General features: G+C 48.1%; 4 protein-coding genes across 10 annotated transcripts; all 4 read left to right on the top strand.

The window, feature by feature from the left end:
- Positions 1-179: 179 nt before the first annotated feature.
- On the top strand, positions 180-7,522 carry znf628 (zinc finger protein 628). 6 transcript variants are annotated; one of them, XM_081696093.1, is made up of 7 exons: positions 180-296; positions 1,008-1,541; positions 1,749-1,821; positions 2,086-3,192; positions 3,618-3,984; positions 4,270-4,424; positions 4,990-7,522. In XM_081696093.1, exons 2-7 carry the CDS (start codon positions 1,165-1,167, stop codon positions 7,252-7,254), a joined length of 4,344 nt encoding a protein of 1,447 aa, XP_081552219.1. In that variant the 5' UTR covers positions 180-296; positions 1,008-1,164; the 3' UTR covers positions 7,255-7,522. The 6 variants fall into 6 exon arrangements, with proteins under 6 accessions (XP_081552219.1, XP_081552217.1, XP_081552215.1 ...); XM_081696091.1 differs by having other exon boundaries at positions 993-1,541; XM_081696089.1 differs by having other exon boundaries at positions 180-318.
- Positions 7,523-7,667: 145 nt separating this feature from the next.
- Positions 7,668-10,421, top strand: nat14 (N-acetyltransferase 14 (GCN5-related, putative)). 2 transcript variants are annotated; one of them, XM_026999194.3, is made up of 3 exons: positions 7,668-8,291; positions 8,889-9,002; positions 9,173-10,421. In XM_026999194.3, the coding sequence occupies exons 2-3, from the start codon at positions 8,925-8,927 to the stop codon at positions 9,944-9,946; spliced, it is 852 nt and encodes a 283-aa protein (XP_026854995.2). In that variant the 5' UTR covers positions 7,668-8,291; positions 8,889-8,924; the 3' UTR covers positions 9,947-10,421. The 2 variants fall into 2 exon arrangements, with proteins under 2 accessions (XP_026854995.2, XP_035386871.1); XM_035530978.2 differs by lacking the exon at positions 7,668-8,291 and adding an exon at positions 8,301-8,666.
- A 2,167-nt stretch (positions 10,422-12,588) lies between these two features.
- aicda (activation-induced cytidine deaminase) lies at positions 12,589-15,081 on the top strand. Its single transcript, XM_026999173.3, has 5 exons — positions 12,589-13,140; positions 13,918-14,083; positions 14,281-14,560; positions 14,710-14,825; positions 14,940-15,081. Exons 1-5 carry the CDS (start codon positions 13,094-13,096, stop codon positions 14,988-14,990), a joined length of 660 nt encoding a protein of 219 aa, XP_026854974.1. The 5' UTR covers positions 12,589-13,093; the 3' UTR covers positions 14,991-15,081.
- A 321-nt stretch (positions 15,082-15,402) lies between these two features.
- LOC113570636 (adaptin ear-binding coat-associated protein 1-like) lies at positions 15,403-21,928 on the top strand. Its single transcript, XM_026999162.3, has 8 exons — positions 15,403-15,536; positions 16,814-16,914; positions 18,301-18,405; positions 18,499-18,580; positions 18,841-18,949; positions 19,144-19,291; positions 19,471-19,570; positions 20,199-21,928. The coding sequence occupies exons 1-8, from the start codon at positions 15,442-15,444 to the stop codon at positions 20,254-20,256; spliced, it is 798 nt and encodes a 265-aa protein (XP_026854963.2). The 5' UTR covers positions 15,403-15,441; the 3' UTR covers positions 20,257-21,928.
- Positions 21,929-22,153: the final 225 nt, after the last annotated feature.

Below are 22,153 nucleotides of genomic sequence, written 5' to 3'. Positions count from 1 at the left end.
TTCCCTTACGAGTGGGAACATAGGAGCTAAAATTTATAAGAGACTTGCAGATTAGCGGAGTTTGAAGTTTGCTGTAAACTTAAAGGCCCCGTTAGGAGTAATTTATCAGCGTTGATCGTGTCGACCAATGGCGTCAGCGAACCGGAGAGCAGGACGGACCAATAGTGTTCACCGTCACTGGGAGGCGGAAGCAGGCGGGTGACTGCTGGTTAGTTTGTGCTCGAGATTATTGTTAAGGTTGTATGGACTATCACTGCGGACTTCAGCCCCGTTTCACTACATCCATATCCTCCGTTGTGAGTTATCTAATAATCGCAGGCAAGTAATACATGCAGTATATATATATGCATAAATACCGACAACTAGTGCGACGCTTTAGTTAAGCGAGACGGGGAGCGAGATGGACTCGAGAGGGCCGGCTCGTGACTGGACAAATAAACGCACAAATCGGCTTTAAAATAAGCAAATGTCGATTTATACCCTAACGTGAGGGTGAGTGCGTGCCTGGTATTAAGCCGTTTTTTTTTTCTTTATCTTGTGTTTTTAATTTCCCTGAGACAACACAGCAGGGACACACGGATATGGGAGGGAGGCAGGGAGGCATTAAAGGGGAGGAGGAGGAGGCGTTTAAAGGGGAAGGTGAGCAGTAATTAGCCGAGCCGTTTACAGCCTGATGGTGGGCTGCGCCGCGCTGTGAGCTCGTACAGGTGGTGTGGCTGGCTTAAATAAAACTGACCTTAGATCAGAAACTGGTCACAGGTGTTTAAAGCTTGTGACTTATGGCTTGGCTTCAAGACCAGCAAAATGAAAACTGCTTTAAAGTTCAGTTCCAGGGGGAATTCATTATACTTAAGTTAAACACATGTTTCATGAATTTGGTGGAGGATTGAACATTCACTTGGAATTCACATTGAGCATTTATTCTTTAGTATTTTGCTTATGTGGACACAGTTCTGGTAACAGGTGAAAAAAAGGCACATATCTCATTTCAGCCCTGTGTCTCCCAGCCTGGAAGTCTAACTGAAGAGGAGATCCCTTAGGCTCCATGACTAAACTCGGCCAAACGCCCGCGATGGCTGTCGTGTGTGGTGATTGCCTGCTGGACGTTTAAGACCCGCTACAGCCCAACCCCTCCACGGCTTCCTCCTCTGCTCGTGGGGAGCGATGGCCAACACGGTTGCCACCCTGGTGGTCCAGACGACGCTCCTTCCCACACAAACCCCGTCCTCCCTATCGCCGTTCCCTTCGCTCCTCACCCCGGCGGAAGACGGCGATGACGACGGAGAGAAGGCGGGGGAAGAAGAGAAGGAGCCAGAGGCGGTCGTGCTCACCGGCGTGGAGATGGTGACGACGTCGTCGTCCGGGGTGACCGCCTCCCAGAACCCTGAACACCCCTTTCAGTGCCTGGACTGTGGGAAGAGTTTTAAATGGTCTTCCAGGCTTGCTCATCATCAGCGTAGCCATAACAACGAGAGGCCGTACCGTTGTAACCTCTGCCCCAAGGCCTTCAAGGGCTCGTCAGCCCTTCTATACCACCAGAGGTGATACGGTTGGCTTAAATATAACAAAAATTCTAATAATAGTATAACAACAGTAATTATAATAGTTATTATGGTAAAACGTGATTCGTGCTGCTAGTACAACACCTTGATGTTCACTAACCACATGCATGTTGTTCGCAATGGAAACAGTTGAACGTCTGTAAAGTGGCTCGGTTTTGTGTGTGTGTGTGTGTGTTTTTATCCTAGATCCCATTCAGGAGAGAAGCCTTATAAGTGTGAGGACTGTGGCAAAGCATTTAAGCGCTCCTCTCTCTTACAGGTGAGCCGCACCTGTCGCTGTCAGAGTCAACATGCCTCTTCTGCCATATATGGGATAAGATGGTGACAGCTATTCAGCAATAGGGATGTCATTTTATTTGTAGCTATAATTTATCTACTTTGTCACTTGTATCTAAAAAAATTACATTTCCTTAGGAACTAAGGTATTAGTTCCTTAGGAATGACACTCTCAAATGTACTTGTTTGTACAATTCTGCATGATTTGATTTTGCGTTACTCCCTATCCTCGTGATTTCATGGCTAGGTCCATCGCAGCGTGCACACGGGCTTGCGCACCTTCCAGTGCCCCTATTGCCCCCTGACCTTCAAATGGAGCTCACACTACCAGTACCACCTGCGGCAGCACACGGGCGAGTGCCCTTACCCGTGCGACAGCTGCCCCAAGGCCTTCAAGAACTCCAGCAGCCTGCGGCGGCACAAGAACGTACACCTGGGCGTCAAGCCCTACATCTGCGTGGTGTGCAGCAAGGCCTTCAGCCAGTCCACCAACCTGAGGCAGCACATGCGCATACACACGGGCGAGCGGCCGTACGTGTGCGGCGAGTGCGGCCGCAGCTTCACGCACTCCTCCAACCTGGCGCTCCACCGCAACTCCCACGCGGAAGGCAAGGCCAAGGGCGGGGCCAAGGCGGGGAAGGCGGGGCCTCGGGCGAGCGTGGAGGTGGTGCTGGAGGGCGCGACGCCGGACGACCTGCGGGCGGCTGGGATGAGTATTTCTGACATGGTGGGCCTGGTGGGCGGGCAGGGGGGCGGGGTCGGGCAGGTCTTCCTGTCTCACGACATGCCCTCGTCCTCTGCGGCATCCTCGTCCGAAGCCGGTCCCGACGTCCTGACGCTGACGCCCGCCGCGGCCGCGGGCTCGGAGCACATGCAGGTGAGCATGGACGGGGGCGGGGACTCAGGAGCCAGCGTGCTGCTCTACAGCTGCGGCAGCTGCAGCGAGACCTTCGGAACCCAGACGCACCTGGAGCAGCATCAGGCCCTGCACCTGGACGGCCTGGGGGACGGGGGCGGGGACAACACGGGGGCCATCATCGAGGCTCGAGGGGATGGGAGCTCGCTGGTCGGGACGGCGCCCTTGCTGGCCGACTTTGAGGAGGTGGTGGAGACCACGGCAGCGTCCGAGAGTGCGCAGGGGGCGGAGCTGCTTGGTTTGGGCGGGATTAGCAGCGGGGGCGGGCAGGTCCAATACAATCTGCTCCACACCTTCACCAGCCCTGTAGCCCAGATGCCACCCGACGCCACCACGCCCGGAGCGGACGCGGCGGCGAGACCGGCCGCCTTGCCCGAGTGTGCCTACTGCGGCAAGAGCTTCAGGAACAGCACGTCACTGAGCAGACACGAGGCACAGGTGGGTGTAACGAGGCACAGGTGGGTGTAACGAGGCACAGGTGGGTGTAACGAGGGACAGGTGGGTGTAACGAGGCACAGGTGGGTGTAACGAGGGACAGGTGGGTGTAACGGACAGGTGGGTGTAACGAGGCACAGGTGGGTGTAACGAGGCACAGGTGGGTGTAACGAGGGACAGGTGGGTGTAACGCACAGGTGGGTGTAACGAGGGACAGGTGGGTGTAACGAGGCACAGGTGGGTGTAACGAGGCACAGGTGGGTGTAACGAGGCACAGGTGGGTGTAACGAGGGACTGGTGGGTGTGTGGCGGGGAAGAAACCGCCTTGGCGCGTGGTGGCCCACGAGCTGCAGTTTCTTTTCTCGAGGCTTTTTTTTCAAGCGCAGCGCAGTGTGTGAGTTACTGCCTCTGTCGTGCTCTCCGACCAGGCGCACCCTCTGGGCCTGTCCCAGCACCACCCGCGATCCCAGTTCAGCTGCTCGGCGTGCGATCGCTCCTTCCCGCTGCTGTCCTCGCTGCTCACCCACCAGCTCTCGCACACCGCGGAGCAACGGCTGCTGGCCGAGGCCGAGGCCGAGATCGTGTGCCCTCCCTCGCTGACGCTCGCTCTGCCCCTGCGCACCTCGCCCTCTGCCAAGCGGGAGGCCGAGGAAGGCGAGGGCGAGAGGGAGATTCACGTCAGCCTCGTCGCCGTCCCGGAAGAGGGCGAGAGGCAGGCGGCCAAGCCGGTGCCCAGGGCGTCGGGGAGGGCAGGGCGGAGACGAGGCGGGAGCAAGAGCGCCACAGCGAATAACGGTGAGGGAGTGAGAGAGTCTGATGACATCACTGACTGTCACGGCGTGGTCATGTAAAGTGAATCTGATTGGTTCCAGGAAAAGGGCGTGACTAGCGACATTTACCGCCAACATGACAGTTGCAACGTTGCAACGAAAATTACCTGTACGCCAAGGTGGGAGTGGCTAGTTCCAGTTTAGTCACGCCATACTGTCGCATGAATTTTGATGGCAGACTCATCCCCACTGTGACCAACTCTCTTTCTCTCGCCTGAGTGTGCCGTCTCCGTGCTTCGCTTCCTTACAGAGCGGCCGTACCGTTGTTCGGAGTGTGGGAAGTCCTTTAAGGGGTCGTCAGGATTGCGCTACCACATGAGAGACCACACTGGAGAGAGACCGTACCGCTGCACAGAATGTGGAAAGAGCTTCAAGAGATCATCTCTGCTGTCCATACACCAGCGGGTAAGCATGCCATCGCAGCTGACACGTGTTGCGGGGGTGACAGCTAAATCGGTACATTCAGAAGGCATCCCTACATGACCTTGTTCTAAACATTAAAGCCATAATGCGGTATGAATGTGAGAAGAATAACAAGTTGCGTCCTGCAGATTCAGGCTGAGTAATCACACAACTGACACGCAGCGTATTGTGCAGGCCATGCATATCCCTCTAGTTGTCTCAATACATCATTATTCCTTATGCTGACTTTATCCTTTGCAGTACTGATGGAGCGATAAGATACAATGTGCAAAAGAAGCTCTAACACTTTTTTATTGCGCGTTTTGGCCGTCTTGACCAAGTAGATGTAGACGTTTTGGTTGCAGCAATTGTGTGGTACACCAAAGTCTGTTGCTCAAAATATTGCAGGGCTGATTTTCATTGTCACATGAAGGGTTCACCCATGTGTTTTAATATATCACAAAGAACACCACAGTCGCATTATGTAGCAGCATTAAACCTGCGCGTTTGGCCTTGTATGGCCATCGTGACAGAAAGTCAAGCATTCCGCTTCTCTCCCCTTGACCAGGTGCACACAGGTGTGCGCGCCTTCCAGTGCCCCTATTGCCCCCTGACCTTCAAGTGGAGCTCACACTACCAGTACCACCTGCGGCAGCACACGGGCGAGCGGCCCTACGTGTGTCAGGAGTGCGGCAAGTCGTTCAAGAACACCAGCTGCCTGCGGCGGCACAGCCAGCTGCACTCGGGCCTGCGGCCGCACGCCTGCTCCGTGTGCGGCAAGGCCTTCTCGCAGACGTCCAACCTGAAGCAGCACGAGCGCACGCACTCGGGCGAGCGGCCCTTCCAGTGCGCGCAGTGCCACAAGAGCTTCACGCATTCGTCCAACCTGCAGCTGCACCTGCGCACGCACTCGTCGCGCAAGGACTTCAAGTGCCAGCATTGCGGCAAGGAGTTCGTCATGCACTCATACCTGCAGCGGCACCTGCGCACGCACAGTGGCACCGGTGGGGGGCTGGCATGCGCCAGGGAGGCGGGGAAGGCGGGGAAGGGAGGGGGCGGGGCGGCGGAGGCTCCGCCCGCCGCACTCGGCCTGAACGTGAGTGCGGCCGGCGGCCTCGGCTCGCTGTTCCCGGCCGACGGCAGTTCCACGCTCATCCTCTCCCCGCCGAACCTGGATATTCCCCCGAACACGTCACAGAATTATTTTATGATTCAGACGCCCATGGGGCTGCAGCTGATCCCGCTGTCCAATCCTACGCCCACACAGCCGGCCCCGCCCCCTCCTCCTCCTCCACCACCACCGCCGCCGCCGCCACCGTCCCAGAACTTCCTGCTTCTTCAGTGCCAGTCCACCAATGGGAACCAGCCAAGCCTGATCCTCGTCCCCACCGCCTCGAATACAAACACCACACCCACCTCCTCTGCTCCACAGCCACTCCCCTTGGTGCAGACCATACCGGCCCTGCCTCAGGTTTTGACAGCACCCCAGACTCAAATCTCACCATTTCAGCCACTCCACACTCAGCAGAGGTTTATTCTGACAAATAATAATGCACCTGTTGTTACAGCCCCAGCCCAGAGCACAACAGCCATTACCAGGCCCATTTTAGGAACACTTGGTCGTACCAGAAACACTAGAACCAGACGTGGGCGCAAACCCAAGGCCAGAGCCGAGAAACCCAGTTCAGTGGTACAGACCACATCTGCTCCAGCATCTCAGGCGATAGCCCCATCTACCACTTCTACAGCAATCACAGCTGTGGCTCCTGCTACCCCATCAACTACGGTCTCCCAGCAACTCAATGTTCAGGTTTCAACATCAGTGCCACCTCTGAATTCAAATCCAGTGCTTGTCCCTGCCCTGGTCCCTACCACAGTCACCATATCGGCAGTGACCCCAACAGCCTCTTCAGCGGACAACCCGTGTGCCTCGGACGGCGGCTCGCTAGACGATCCCGCCAAAGGAAAGCTCCCGAATCCGCTCTCGGGGGAGCGCTTTGTCCTCTGTTTCGAGAAGGAGGCCGAGGAGAGGGAGCGGGGGCAGGGCATGGAGGTGAAGGTGGAGATGGAGGGAGGCGTGGAGGGAGGAAGATCCTATGTGCTGCAGTTTGAAGGGCAAGGCGAGCAAGGTGGAGGAGGGACCGGAGAGGGTGGGGAAAAGTCGTACGTCCTTCGGTTTCAGGCGGAGGGTGAGAACGAGGGCGGCGGGGGCAAGGATGAGATGGTCTCCCTCAACTTGCTCCGAGACTGGAGCGGGGAGCGCGAAGGCGAGAGGATGGAAGGGATTGGTGGAGATGCTGGAGTGGAGGAAAAATCATTTGTCCTTCATTTCCAAACAGAGCCTCAGAGTGATGAAGACATCCAGCAAAACGTTGGCTACAGTGAAGGCCAGGGTGAGGACCTGGGCCTGTCCTGCCACTCTGCCCAAGCCTTGATGCCCCTCGGGGGCCAGGAGGTTGTGTTTGAGCTGGGCAATGAAGCCAAAATAGATGGGGACGCAGGCAGTGGGGAAAGAGTTCAAATGATCGCACTGATAGAGGACGAGGGTTGCAGTTCTGAAACTGGGGACCGTTTCACTAATCCAGAGGGAGTCATCGGGTCAGGAGCAGGGCAAATGGGGGGCATCTTTCAGTTCGAGGGAGGAGAAGGTATCGTGATTATTGAAGTCAGTACCAGTAGTTTGAGAGAAGGAGCAGAAGCAGGTGTTTCTTTAGGGTTAAGGAACACGGAAAAAGAAGTTATTGCAGCACATGAAGTGAAGTCAGACGAGCAGAAGGTTCCGGAAACCGAGAACAGACTCTCGTCGGCTGGCGTGAATGGCACCGAGGGCTGAGCTTGGAACAAATCTAAATGCCGGTTGTGTTGCTTTAACACTGAACACACCTTTGTCTGACTAACCATCACACACTACTTTATTTGAATCTACCTGTGACATGTATCTCTGTTAACACACCATGGATCTGTAATGACCCGGGTGACTAACTGAACCTGAACCTGACATTCTGCACTGTGATTTTTAGCCTCCAGGAGAATGAACAGTGGAGGAACAGTGCTGTATAGAATGTGGCGGGAGCCGGACAATTAAATTATCTAAACTATTAGTGCAATGGTTGATTTTTTTTAAAAAAACAAATTTCCTATTGTCCTCGCACTTCAGTGTCTCTGAAGTTTCGAGGCAGTGAAGAGAAAGTATGAGGTGACAGTTGCCCACCTGGCCCCTACGGGGAGCTGTTTCACAGACCACAAATGGCAGATTTAACCCTGTCAAAAAAATAGCTCCCTGACTGAAATACACACACAACGGAAGAACTGAAAAGAGTAGTCGTTTAAGAATGTTGGAGAACTATAACCTAATATACTGTCATGTTGACAGTGGGTGTGTAAGATAAACATGAATTGTGAATATGACTATATTGTTTGGTTTCACTATAACTTGATATTAGGACATGATAATGTTCAGTAAAAAAACGGTTGGTAATGTATTTTTAGTAGTATTGTAATAATCCACCTTTTTGTGTCCTTATATTAAAACAAAGCATAGCGCTTGGAAAAATAGTTTACTTAATTACGCTTCTTTATTTATTTATTTTTTAATGTATTTTTAATTGATACGTTCTTTAATCTTAGCAAGCAAGGGCACAGATAAGTACATTTCATGGTCAGGTCCTGAACTCTTGCGCTAACGCTTCGCTACGCACTGCTTGCGCCGCTTGCTATTCACGAAGGAAGACACGCTGAAAATGGGCTTGCAGATAACGGCAACAACACAAATCCTCACGCTCAAACACGCTTTTAGATTTGGTTGAGATGAGCGTTTGTGAGCTTTGCCCCCGCTTGGAAAGCCTTTGACCTGTAAATCTCTGTTCGAAGGTAAGTAGGTCAAACGCTGGCCCGATACACAGTAGCATCTAAGTTTTAAACAGCCGGCGTTTACCATATAAGGCTGAAAGCGTCTCTTTCGGAAGCGGCTGGGAGCTAATTGTAGCCTAGACTAAAGCACGCCCTGAAGCCCGACAACCTTAAAAAACTATCGACAGTAGACTGTAACACTACAACACTTCAACTTGGTATTTGCTGAAGTAATACATTTAAATGAGTGCCGCAAAAGATGGCTTTTCATTTTAAGACGGCACTGACTGTATGGCGACTGCGCACCCAGAACATTCAGACATGTAGTCCCTCAGTCTGACCTACTGATGTCTCGACCATGGTAATCACATCTAGGTGACCAGACACGGTTTAAAGGTGGGAATTTTACTGACCGCCTCATTGAATTTTATTAGCATTACTGGTAACGGCAGCCTATCGCATGTATAGTCCGACACGTCGGAATCGTAATATTGCTAATGTTAACCTATCTATACATTTTATGAGTAAACTGCAAGTGGCCCGATTTTGTGTCAGGTTATTTTAATTTTCACATGTATTCCAAATTCCCATTTTCGGCATTGTTTGCTGTCTGCTTAGGTCCACTAACTGAACTACCGTAAATCAAAGGTTAAGATGAGGTTGGATCTGGGAAATGTAGTTCTCCGTCGGATGAAAGAGGAGGATATCGAGGCTGTAAAAGCCCTCATCAAGGTGTGCGTTTCCCTCTTCGACCCGTGATTTTTAAAAATTAATTTGCCCTCATTCATAACATGATAAACAAATTTCTTGTCTTCCTCAATCTTCCTGCTTTTCTATCACTCTGTCACTCTCTCTCTCCCGGCCTCCTTTCATCACCCTCCATCTAACCCCTGTCCGCGCAGGAGGGATGTGAAGGTACAGAGAACCGGCTCATCCTGCACCTCCTCACCCGTCCGTTGGCGCTGCTCCTCCTAGCCATGCTCTCCTCCGTACTGCGCTTTGTGGTGCACTCGTTCATAGTAGCTCTGCTCATCCCTGTCTTCCTCGTCATCGTCTACCTTAAGCTCACCATACCACGCTCCACAGGCATCCTGGGCTCCAGCAGGACCTACTGGGACTACCTGGGCAGCAGCTTCGGCGCCGGAGCCGAGCCCGCGCTGCCCAACCCGCACGCGGCCCGGGCCGGGTTGGTCGTCGGCCCAGAGAAGGCCAGGCGGCGCAAGAAGGCCCGGGAGAAAGGGCAGACCGGGGAGCGGGCGGACGAGCGGCAGCTGCAGGAGCGGGCGCGCGTGGCGGGTGAGGTGTGGGTGGCGGACAGCGAGGGCGAGGTGCTCGGCTGCGTGGCCCGAGATGGGCGAAGCCGGCAGGGAGCGTTCCGCGTCTGCAGACTGGCGGTGCAGAGCTGGTACCGCCGAAAGGGGCTCGGAAAGCTGCTGGTGGAGGGCCTGGAGGCCAGAGCAAGGCAGGGCGGGGCACGCAGGGTGTACGCCCACGTGCCTTTCCCGTCCAAAGTGGGGGAGACCTTCTTTAGGAAGCTTGGCTACCGGCTCTACGGAGAAACCTCCGGGCTTCAGGGCGAGGAAGAGGAGGAGGAGGAGGAGGAGGAGGACTATGGGGGGCCAGAAAAAGGCTGGCTGGGGCTCCCGCTGACTAAGGTGTTTGTTAAAGACCTGTGAGCGTGAGTGCAACGTGTGGAAAGTTTACCATATAACAAGAGGAGCAAAACTTTGAGGTCTTGCTTTGTGCTGAAGGCATTTTGAAACACCATAAAGAAATATTGAAACTGCTTTTTAGTCTCAGTAGAAGAAACATGTTGTGCAGTTTCATTATGAAGTCTGCGTGGTAAATGCATTACTAATGAAATTAAAAGGTGGTAACCAATAATTTATACCGTAAACGCAAAAGGAGAGCGCGAGGCTGAAGCAGCCTTTTCATCAAATGCCCGTGCATTTAATTATTTATGCATATGATTTATTTATTGTGTGGTGTTTTTATGTTTGCGCATTTGCCTCTAGTCTTTCCAGTTTGTTGTGACTGATATAATTTTGGACCTACTAGAGTCCATTTTCCTTTGACCTGTGCGCTAGCGGCAGTTTTACCTCAGCAGTTCCTTTGTTTGGAAAATACATTAATAAATATTTTGTGCTTTTATGCACTGTTGGGTTTTTAATTGTGCAGCGCTTCAACTCATCAAGATGGTTTCGGTCTGAAGGAGCAAACAGATCTGTGAAGCATCTTGAATATGAAAATTACTCAGACGTACCGTTGCTAAGATCTGTAGCAACCTGCTTCTCTCCTTTCACTAACAGATTTGAACATTCTGCAGGTCTGCTGCAGTTGCTTCGTCGTACTGTATGGCAGCACAATAGAACGGACACAAAAGAGATGAAACGGCAACGTTGCACGATGGTCTGTGTACACTGAGCCTTTGTGCTAGTAGCTAAAGAAGCAAGAACTTCGAGTGGGTGTGTGGTTAGCTCTGTAGACACTACCCTGTAGCTACCTTAACCACACACAATTCTGGTTGTCTCACCTAGTCCCTCATCGGATGTTTGTACAGTTGTTGTGTGTGTGTGTGTGTGTGTGTGTGTGTGTGTGTGAGAGAGAGAGAAAGCTCATCTGATGCAGCATCAAACCTCATTGCTATTTTAAAGCCTTCGCATTCAGATGTTAAAGAGCATGAAATGCTGCTATGATTGCTGGATTCAACCACTATCGCTGTCAAAATATTAGCACAGAAACAGAAAGAGCTGATTTAAATTTCCAACTACTCGTATTATTCTCTTATCCAGAGTGACCCGCAAAACCCGTGGAACCGATTGCCTCTGTGGCCGACACTCTCGAGTGCACCCTGCTTTGCAGGTGTTTGGGATGCAGCAGAGATAGCGGGCCAGAATGGAGCGAGAACCAGAGTGTTTCTGATTCATTACGAGGCCTGATGCTTTTTGGGTCAGAATAGAGCGTTAGTCATGGGCTTTTGTCTCCTGTGAAGTTTTTTTTGCATGTCACTGTGGTTTGCTTGTTGTGGAGGGACCTCGGGGTTGTCGCGCTGTGTACTAGCGAACACCTGCACACGTCCTCCCCTAACCGTACTGTAACTATTCTTGTTGTCAGGAAACAGATGCGAGTTCACAACTCTGGAAAAGCTAGTTTGGAGCTGTGGTTGAGCTTGTTTGCATGGTTGGGCTTGGCATGTTTGTGTGTGTGCGCACCCGTGTGTGTTTGGGGGGGGTGGGGGGGTGTTTCGTGAGTGGGTGGGTTTTGGAAAGTATGACTCTGCACTTCCTGCCCTGTTCGTTCATTTGTTTTGAGCCAGTCAATGCAGAGGCCATCCTCCAATATGAATATGAATATGAATGTGTGTGTGTGTGTGTGTGTGTGTGCGCGCGCGCGCGCATGCGTGTGTGAGTGAAAGACAGATAGATGCTTGCTTTTTCTTCCTATAGTTATTATACATTATTTTTCAATAATAATTGACATAGAAAATTTGGCTTCCTATGAGTTCAACATTTTCTCTTGCACTGTCCACTACTGTAGGCGCACAAACACGTGCACTCAGACACACGCTGCATTTCAGCTGGATCTCAGAAAGGCTTGTGGTTGGAAGGTAAATCATGGGAGCAGACAGATCTCTTCCAGATGTGAAAAATCAGACATCTGCTCTCTCTCTCACTCTCGCTCTATCACACACACACAAATATACATACACAAACACAAATAAGAGGGAACTCTCTGGGAAACGGTGCTTTCCCTAGCCACTGAGTGTATGAGAAGGTGGGTTACAGTCAGACACACACAATATCAACTGTCCTGCAACTAGGGAGGAGTTTCAATAACAACTGTAGGCAGTCACAAATATGCAAGAGAAGATAACAGTGGAGTAGAAAATAATCATGTGTGTTTGTTTGCATGCGTATGTATGTATATGAGGTTTACAACATGTGTTTATGTGCGCACACTATTGCATACACACACAGTGGCATGCTGTGGTCAGGCCGATTTTTTTTTGTCTCCTCTTTGTGGTCAAGGGCCCTCTCTCTGTCCTTGAGTGTCTGCTCATGTTCGTGTATCGGAGAGGAGAGCTATAAACTATTTCCCTGGAAAACCATCCTGAAAAGCTGTCGGAACTTCCAGAGGTTTGCAGGCCCTTTTTAGTCAAGTCAGTTATTAGGGTCCCCGTGGGGAAAAACTTCATAAAAGGAAGAAAATCCAGGAGAAAAAGACAAAGCATACGAGTGGGCAGATTTTAAAACTGTGTGGGAAAAGTGAAGTGGAGTCTTCCTTGGATGGGTGCAATCCTTCTGGAAATTTCTAGTTTGCCATGGTTACACCACTGGCCGTGTTCTGTGACGCACATGCAAGTAAAAAAAGGTTACGAATTACGTCAAACACTTAAGGGACTAATATATGGTCAATAAAACTGCTATTGTGTAAATATGTGGTTGTTATAAGAGTCTTAGGATTGCAGTTTTATGGGGGCCATTTTCTAAACATTCATCTATCTATCTGTCCATCCGTTTAAAATTATGTCAATCAAACTGTCACTTAAACCCTATTGTCTAATATAGTCACTACACTGTGCTTGTTGCTTTGCGTAAAGGCTACAACTCATTTGTGTGTCCCTTTAAATAGAACTTTCTATTAATGTGACTCTGACAGCGCCAGTTTAAATGAACTTCAGCCCTCCCAGCCAGGTTTGAAAATGACTTCCACCCAATCAGGGACCCCTATACGCCGAGCTGTACCGATATGTCGCCTGTTTTCTATACCTCCCTCTTCCTCCTTTCTGCTTTCAACACTCTCACTCACTTTTGCATGACTCAATGAATGAGTGGGTTTCATCTTTCGGAATGATGAGCAAGTTGGACAGGTGAGTGAAAGCAAAAACCCATAATACTGAGAAAACCAATCCTGACCGCGGCGACCGTAAATCCCACAGGATTTGCTGTCGATTGAGCATCTAGAAATTATTCAGGAACGAATCAGTATTCAGAATGAATATTGTAATGAATTAAACATCTCTGTCCGGCACAATACAGCTAATGCCATGCAATTTGCAAACTTTCTCTACTGTCACTGACACAAAAAGAAACTTGAGTATTAGAGGTATGTGCATACGTTTATGTGCTTGTGTACATGCATGTATGGATGTGTTATAATTACCTCTGCATAGTGTATTGTATTTTTGACATATCTCTACATCTGTGCAGCTAAAGTTTCACACACCCCCCCGAAAAATACCCCATGAAGGTAAATTTGTGAAGTGTGCTTGGCATCCTTCTTAAGTGTTTAAGTCTGGAAAGATGGAGGACACTAAGAACAGAATACCATTAATGCAACTCCTCACAATGACTTTGTGCTATGGCATTTCCCACATGCATGACTGCACCACACATTTAAAGTTCAAAGTCTTGAACGGTAATGAACTCAAAGCCAAGCACTTGTCATTTTTCAAATCGCAACACAAAAACACTTCATTCAGTTTCATTCTTGTTATTACTTTTTTCCTGATGCATTTATGCAGGTCTAACTCGCACAAGGCCAAAATGGGTCATTAAATTATCCTGCATGTTCTTTCTATGATACAAGCATGAATGGCAGCCTGTGTCAGCTAGTATTGGTACTTATGTGTTGTGGGGGATGGTAGTGTTCTTCTGACCCAGAGGAAGTTCATCTACCACTACACGAATGTCCGCTGGGCCCGTGGGAGGAATGAGACCTACCTCTGCTTCGTGATCAAGAGACGCCACGGTCCCGACTCGCTGTCCTTCGACTTCGGCCACCTGCGCAACCGCTCCGGCTGCCATGTGGAGGTGAGAGCTACGAAGGAAAGCTGGTGCAGAAACAGATGCTGTTAGGATGGAACCAGGGCAGTCTGGGTTAAGAAGACATCAATTCCATTGCTCTCTCTGTCTCTTTCTCACGCTCTCTCTCTCTTTCTCACTCTCTCTTTCGCACACTCTTGGTCTGTCTGGGGCTTCTTCCCATCATGCCTCCCCCCCACCCCTAGCTCCTCTTCCTGCGCCACCTGGGGGCACTGTGCCCAGGACTGTGGGGCGCGGGTGCGGACGGCGTGAGGGTGGGCTACGCTGTCACCTGGTTCTGCTCGTGGTCACCCTGCTCAGACTGCGCCCAGCATCTCGCCCGCTTCCTGTCCCAGACGCCCAACCTGCGGCTGCGCATCTTCGTCTCCCGTCTCTATTTCTGTGACCAGGAGGACAGCCGGGAGAGAGAGGGACTACGGAACTTACAACGGGCCGGGGTGCAAATATCTGTCATGACCTATAAAGGTAACAAGGGTAATGCGTCCGTTACTACAGTGTCATTACCGAAACCACACTACTGGGTTCATGTAAACTGAAATGGGCTTGGCGTGTTACAGTAAATCTGTATACTAGTATGTGAAAGTGCGTGACTCTGCCATGTCATGTGTCCACAGATTATTTCTACTGCTGGCAGACGTTTGTGGCTCGCAAGGACAGATGTTTTAAAGCTTGGAATGACCTCCACCAGAACTCTGTCAGACTGTCCCGCACGCTGCACCGCATCCTTCAGGTCATGATGATAACCACTCCATTACATATAGCTGTTATATAGCTGCATTATAACTGTGCACAAACATGAAAACATGTGTAACTAGAACTGTACCTTTTCTGTTTGCGTCTACAGCCCCGTGAAAGTGAAGATATGAGGGATGGCTTTACGCTGCTGGGTCTTTGATGGAGATTCTGAGATTCTGGCAAGAGAATAGCCTAAAGATGATGGTGCTGTGATACTGAATCCTGAGACTTGAATTTTATTCACTTTTATTCTATAGCATTACCCTTTCTTTCTTTCTTTTTTTTTTTTATAAACTCACTGGGGGCGCTGTGCAGTTTCTGAAAACTACAATAAAGCGTTTGCTCTCGTGTGAGTTGGTCTCATTCGTTTGGCGTTGAGAACATTTGTTCCTGGCATTGGAACATTTGTTCCTGTCGTGCTGAAACTGGTCCGGTCTGATCAGTGGCATCCCATCACACCCCCGCGCCGAAAGAGCGCGACTGACACGGGGAAACGCCCGGTCCGCGCTCTCGTCGCTTGCGCGGATACACGGTGTACTACGACGTTAACGGAACCATTATAATAATCAAGAACCGGCATCAACAAAAAACCGATTGATTTAAAAATCAAGATGGCTGCCGAAGGTGAATATGAGTCGGTTTTGTGTGTCAAACCTGACGTCGGTGTTTACCGAATCCCACCGCGGGCGTCGAACCGCGGCGTCAGGTAAGATGCAGTAAACGTGCAGCCGCGGTGCACAGCGCCGTGACCTTGCCTTGTGTTCCCAGCATCTCCCAGGTCAAGGACAGCGCAGCATGCACTGAACTCGTTTTCTAAACGATCGGCCGCATTAGGGATGGCGATCAGCATTAAGACCTTTGGCAGATTATTTTCGGTGGCTCCGGTGGCACTCCGATGTGCCCAAGGTTTAGCGTGGCCATCGTGCTGTGGTGACACTGACCCGCTAGCTTACCTGTTTTGGTTACAAGCCTGCCAAACACTGGATGGAAACCTTCTGACACAAGAGCTAGGCTCTGGAATCTGGAAGAAATTATTAATATCGGAAACGATTTAGAAGGTGTTCAGATTCATCATTTCTCATCAGCAATATGTTTTTGTGAACCTCGGTGATGTAGATGTCAAGATAATTTAATGATGTGTGTATGCAATATTGTGCCAACATATTTAGCCTGTGTGTGGGTTCGTCTGTTTAAGAATAGTTTGACGTGTTTAGGTTTTCGCTATGCTGCTGTCGTTAGTTTCCCGACAGTGAGTGGACAGCAGAGTGCGTATTTCTGCTGGTAACTGACGGATGATTGCTTTATCCAGACCCGCGTGGGAGAAAATGCGTAACTCGGGCACGTTTCGTAGCTGTGTGGAAATGAGTAATAATGATACTAATGATGGCGTTTAATAAGTCATCGCAGGGCCCGCAGCACATGACATCTGTCTAAGTAATTTGTTTTAGGAGACGGAAGTAAAATCAAATTTAAGCCATAAATTTAATCATAAATTTTATATGACCGTTATTTGACCGTATGTTATTTAAGCCATGACCCCCAAGGCAAAAGCCAGCAGTAATCTAGACAACTGCTCTCTCTCTCTCTCTCTCTCTCTCTCTCTCTCTCTCTCTCTCTCTCTCTCTCTCTCTCTCTCTCTCTCTCTCTCTCTCTCTATCACACACACACACACCCTCTCACTCTTTTACACAACAGGAGTATGATAAAAAAAAAATTTAACAGGATTTTTTCCTGAAAATATTATACTCACATCACCTTAAACCATGTGTAATTAAGTACTCTATGACACTAACTTCACTCTCAAAGTTTATGGCCCTCATGCTTTAACATGCCAGTATCCTAATGCAATATCTCATAGACACTTCTACAAAAACACTTCATATTGAATACAAAAGCACACACACACACACACACACACACACACACACACATACTTCTCTGGTTGCTCTGACTGATGTGTGATTGTGTGAATGTGTTTTGCAGGGCAGCAGACTGGAAGCTAGATGCTCCTGACTGGACAGGTCGACTGCGGGTGACAGCCAAGGGCAAAGTTGCCTATATAAAACTAGAAGACAAGATCTCAGGTTAGAGAGATGTTCTAAGCATGCGCATCAAACGACAGAACTGCACACATGCACCTTTGATTTCCAGCATGTCTGAAAGCAGGTTGGATGTAAGTGCGCAGGCATCTTAATCAAAGCATGGGTTGAAAACACATCGCTAAACAGATGCAGGCCCAGTACTGAAGCTGCATACAAGCAAGTAAGGCAAACTCGTCTTCAGGAACATATTCTAAGTGTTTACACCCAGTCCCAATTCTTATTTTTACCTCTTATTTTCAAGTATCCTCTTGCCCTTTGGAACCGAGTTAGAAGGATCATGATTGAAATCTGCCCTTTTGGAGCAGCTCTTCAAGAACCCAGTGGTTCGTGATGGTTCCACAGGCTTTAGGCAGACCTTTCCAGTATGCCGTCCTCAGCCGTGGTGATGTCACTTGCGTGGCTATAGGCGTCCCTTTGCGTTTGTCCGCAGTTGTCACCCGCAGCTTCAGTTTCACACATCAATCAGTCACCAAATAAAAAAAGAACACGGCTTCACTACTGGTTCACTCTCTCAGTGCTCAGTACGCAAGCCTGCCGTCTGCACTGATATTAGAGGAGCAGTAAGCATCAGCAGCCTTGCTACAGTTTGGCCATTGTAAGGCATATGATTGGAGGGCGTGGCATGAAAATATGTCAAAATACACAAATCAGCAATAACGATGTAGCGTTAGTTAGCTGGCTGCCGAGTCTTTGGCATACTACTACCGAATATTTTGCTTGTTATGAAGAAAAGAAAGAAATGGATAATAAATTGAAATGACATTAATACAATGGTATTGTAATTTGTTTATCTTTATTAATAGAGAAAATACTTACATTTGTGGGTTTCTTTGGTCACTTGTGCATCCATTTTGCAGCGATTCGCAAGGCATTCTGAGAAATTTCTCATAAACTCTCCGTTTGGAGTGTACCTCTCAAAACCCTCCATTTGGAGGGCAATGTATCAAGTGTTTCTTCCTTAGACAAAACCATGATCTGTACAGTGAGATCCCATTCAAGAGGAATGAGCCTCTGATATTTTTAAGAGAGCAGGTTGACTTTAAAACCGAGATCAGTGAACAGGTTTTGGACTGTTGTGTGACCCCGTGGCAAACCTTGGTGTAATAAGGGTCAGCTGCACAGGACAGCTGTGGACTGCGGAAGAGGAAACAGGAGAGGACGGAACACCATCGGGATGAATCACGTTATTTAAGTCCACCCAAAAAATGTCAGCTGTCTTAGAACACAATAGGCAGGATGCTTAAGTGCTTTTGCACGCAACACACGATTGATCAAAACAAATGCACAGTTTAGCTGAGGAGTGGGCATTATTCATATGCAGAGAGTTCCTCAGCTTGCTGACAATGCTGTTTTCCTCCTGGTCTGCAGGGGAGCTGTTTGCCCAAGCCCCGGTGGATCAGTATCCCGGTATTGCAGTTGAAACCGTGAGTGACTCGAGCCGCTACTTTGTACTTCGGATTCAGGATGACAGTGGTGGGTCAGAGTGAATTCAGATTCTTAGTCTGAATGAAATATCAGATCCTCATATCACAAATCAGCACCCTGTCATCCCCTTTTGCTTGGCAGGTCGTAGTGCATTTATTGGCATCGGATTTGGGGACAGAGGAGATGCGTTTGATTTCAACGTGGCTTTGCAAGATCATTTCAAGTTTGTTTTTTATGCCTATTTCCATGTAAAGATTATTTACTGAGATAAAAGTAACAAGCATTCAGTACAGTGGCATGACATGATCAATTATAGCATCAGGCTTGTGCAGAACATGATGTCTGTCTTTCTTTGTCTGTCTTCCTCCCTATCTCTCTCTCTCTCTCTCTGCCTTTCTTTCTCCATTTCTCTTTTTCCATCTCTCTCTGTCTATCTCACTTTCTTTCCCCCCCCCCCTCTCTCTTTCTCTCTCTCTCTCTCAGATGGGTGAAGCAGGATAATGAACTGAGCAAGCAGGCTCAGATTCCAGACTTAGGTCCTAAATTAGACTTAGGCTTTAAAGAGGGCCAGACCATCACACTTAACATCGGGGTAAAGTCACTTTGTTCTCACTTTATCTCATTCCCAATAAGACATATCACAGCTTATATATTAGTGCTTATATATTAGACCAAACAGTTTGTAACAGCAAACCTAAAGCAGTCTGATTCCTAATATTAAGTTATTTTATGAAATATAGCTGCTTTTGTGCATTTGTTTACTAAGTGCCTTGCTTTTTTTTCCAGCAAAGCAAAAAAAAAGACAAGACCCGCCCCCAAAGTTCAGGTGGGTTTGGACTCCTTCCACCACCTCCGAGTGGAAGGATCGCTCCGCCTCCTTCGGCAGCCCCTTCCAATCACAGTGTAGAACCATTGACTAAAGTCAGTGGCACAGGTATGCTTGCAATTATTCTCGTATTTCCCCAAAGGATGTCCAATTACAGAAAGCCTGGCAGGATGTTTTGCTTATAGAGACTGTAGGAATGCCTAGCTGGACATAAAAAACACTAGCTAGCCACTCACAGCTGACATGGCCCCTGCTTACCTGTGTCCTTTGTTGGGTTCATTCTTCAGGTTGTTTGCTAGACTTAGACAGCAATAACTCAAATTCCCTGGTCCAGCCTGCTTCCTCCAGCACAACCACAGACATGTGGGGGGACTTCACATCAGACAGGTAAAGCAGAAAACTCCAAAGTACTGTAAACAGCAATCCCCATTCATTTCTGCAGGTTGTTTACTTCCAAAGTCTAGCACAGATGGGTGTTCTCAACGCACAAATGTTAGTGTTAAAGGTTCCACTTGACATTTTCAGAATATTGTATTTGGAGCATAGTTAAAATCTTAGACATTTTCCTTTGGCTGCAGTTCAACGAAGCTGTGTTTAAAAACTCTGTTTCCCAACATACCTACGTTCCTGCGGCATTAGAAACAGCATTCCATTGTTGATAGCACAGATGTGCTTTTGTAAGAATGTCTTAGTCAGTTTGTGGTTAGGTTAAAAAAGGAAACACTCCTCTGGTCAAATCTTTCTATTGTCAACCAAAAGTAAGACCGTTACCTTGTACTGTAAATACTGTATTTGCACTGTTATATATTTTATTTAACATTTAATCATTTTGTTGCCCCCTGGCGGACATAGTGAGCTCATATATTTGCAACAGTCAACAAAATCGGATTTAAAAAACAGATAAATATCAGACCAGCTGACTTCTGCTTCTGAAAAGACATTTTTAGTAATAAATCTGTGTTCTCTGTGTGAATGTATACATGTGTGCAGTACTTTTTTCACCTGTTTCTTGCAGCTTGTCGTCTCAGCCAGCCAATCAGGAGTCCTCCTCCATGAGCTGGGTTCAGTTCTGAGGGTCCAATCTCGCTGTTCCCTTACTTGTTACACACACACACACACACACACACACACACACACACACATACACACACACACACACACACACACACACACACACTCCCCCCCCACACACACTCCCACACTCCCACACACACACACACACTCCCACACACACACACACACACACACACACACACACACACACACACACTCCCACACACACACACACACACACACACACACACACACACTCATCATCGTGTGAAATAGAGAACACATGACTAGGTTCTACTTTTCCACTTAGTCTTTTGTCAGATAAGATAGCAAAATGTATTAAATGATGGCACCTTCTATGAAATTTGACAGCAAATGACCGTGGGGATCACAAATAAAAACTGCAGCAAGAGATAACTGTAACCCTAACTAATGATATATTCTATAAAACTCTTAAATCAGCCAAGTAACTTTATTTATTGTTTTCCGCTTGTCCCAGAATTAGTGCAGGCATGCTATTTTATTGCTTCATAATGGCCTATTCATTTTAATGAGGCCTCAATTTTTTTAATAGCCTAAAGCCCCAAAGTGGCTTTATCTGGCCTTGCCACACACACACACACACACACACACACACACACACAGAGCGAGAGACACACAGAGACACACACACACACACACACACACACAGAGCGAGAGACACACAGAGACACACACACACACACACACACACACACACACACACACACACACATACTTCTCAGTCTGTTTTCCCTTCCTTCACATTCCCTTGAATTTTTTCTTGGTTGTGTGCAAGTCCTTTATGCGAAAATTACTTTACTTAATAATTTAATTATGTGTATATTTGTAAAAGTATGAAGTTTAAAAGCACCAAGTTGATTTAGTTACCTCTAGAAGCCTAATTTTCTAACGGATAAACAAAGGGATTCAGAACAAATAAACTTTTCTTATCATGTCGCCCCCTAGTGTTGAAAATAATTAGTAACATTTGAGCCAGTTGTAAATGCAGCGCAACTCAAACACGTGACTGCTCTTTCCTGATGACATGCAATAATAAATCAGGCATTAATATGCAATTGAAGTCTTGCAGCGAAAAAGTCTCACAGTGTTTTCACCTCTGTCTCCCGTGAACTGAACTAACGTGTGTAATGTGGAACTAACATGTGTCTAACAGAACCTGACTGTACCGCACTGAAGGTCTGGCACATGAACGTACAAATAAAAGACGTCAGCCATTGATGTAATTACAGGAATACAGAGGTCAAAGACACGATGTCTGGGAGTGGCATGTAAGATTGTGTGTCACGCATGGCAAATTAGAATGTTTTAATAAGCTTTTTTTTGCATTATTATGTGTCATTTTGTGTGTATGTAAACTGTGATGATGTTTATTTGTGACTGGGGAGAGTGCCAGTAAACAGTATTTGGAGTGGATTGACCCTGATATACCCCCCTCTCCATACACTCTTGTATGTCCATTCACACTATATAACCAACAATGTATGCACTGGAAAATCTGTATATTGCATAAATGTTTGTTTAAGTCCATGTAATAGCAACATAAAAACAAGTCATGAGAAAGCTATCTTTATATTTTGTTGTTTGACAGATCTCTGTTTACAAAATGTAAAACCAAATAATGCAAATCATGAAGAGATTTATCCAACTAGACTGGAAATACAGTCGTGTTTATTTGCTAAGGTGCAAACTTTCCTTGTTTACAATTATTACATAAAAGTATGAGAATGAAGTGGAGAAATACTGATAACATGAACTAAGTGCTGACAATGATTTATTAATATAGAACTTCAACATCGCAACACGGCACACTTGTTGGTGAAGATAAGAAATATTCAGTCAAGTGATAAAGTAAAATTCACTTAAAGCAGTACATGA

This window comes from Electrophorus electricus, chromosome 14, assembly GCF_041902795.1.
Source record: "Electrophorus electricus isolate QZ-2024a chromosome 14, ASM4190279v1, whole genome shotgun sequence".
Lineage (NCBI taxonomy): Eukaryota > Metazoa > Chordata > Actinopteri > Gymnotiformes > Gymnotidae > Electrophorus > Electrophorus electricus.
Note: the sequence above shows the minus strand (reverse complement) of the source record. Positions and strands in the feature narration are given on the sequence as shown.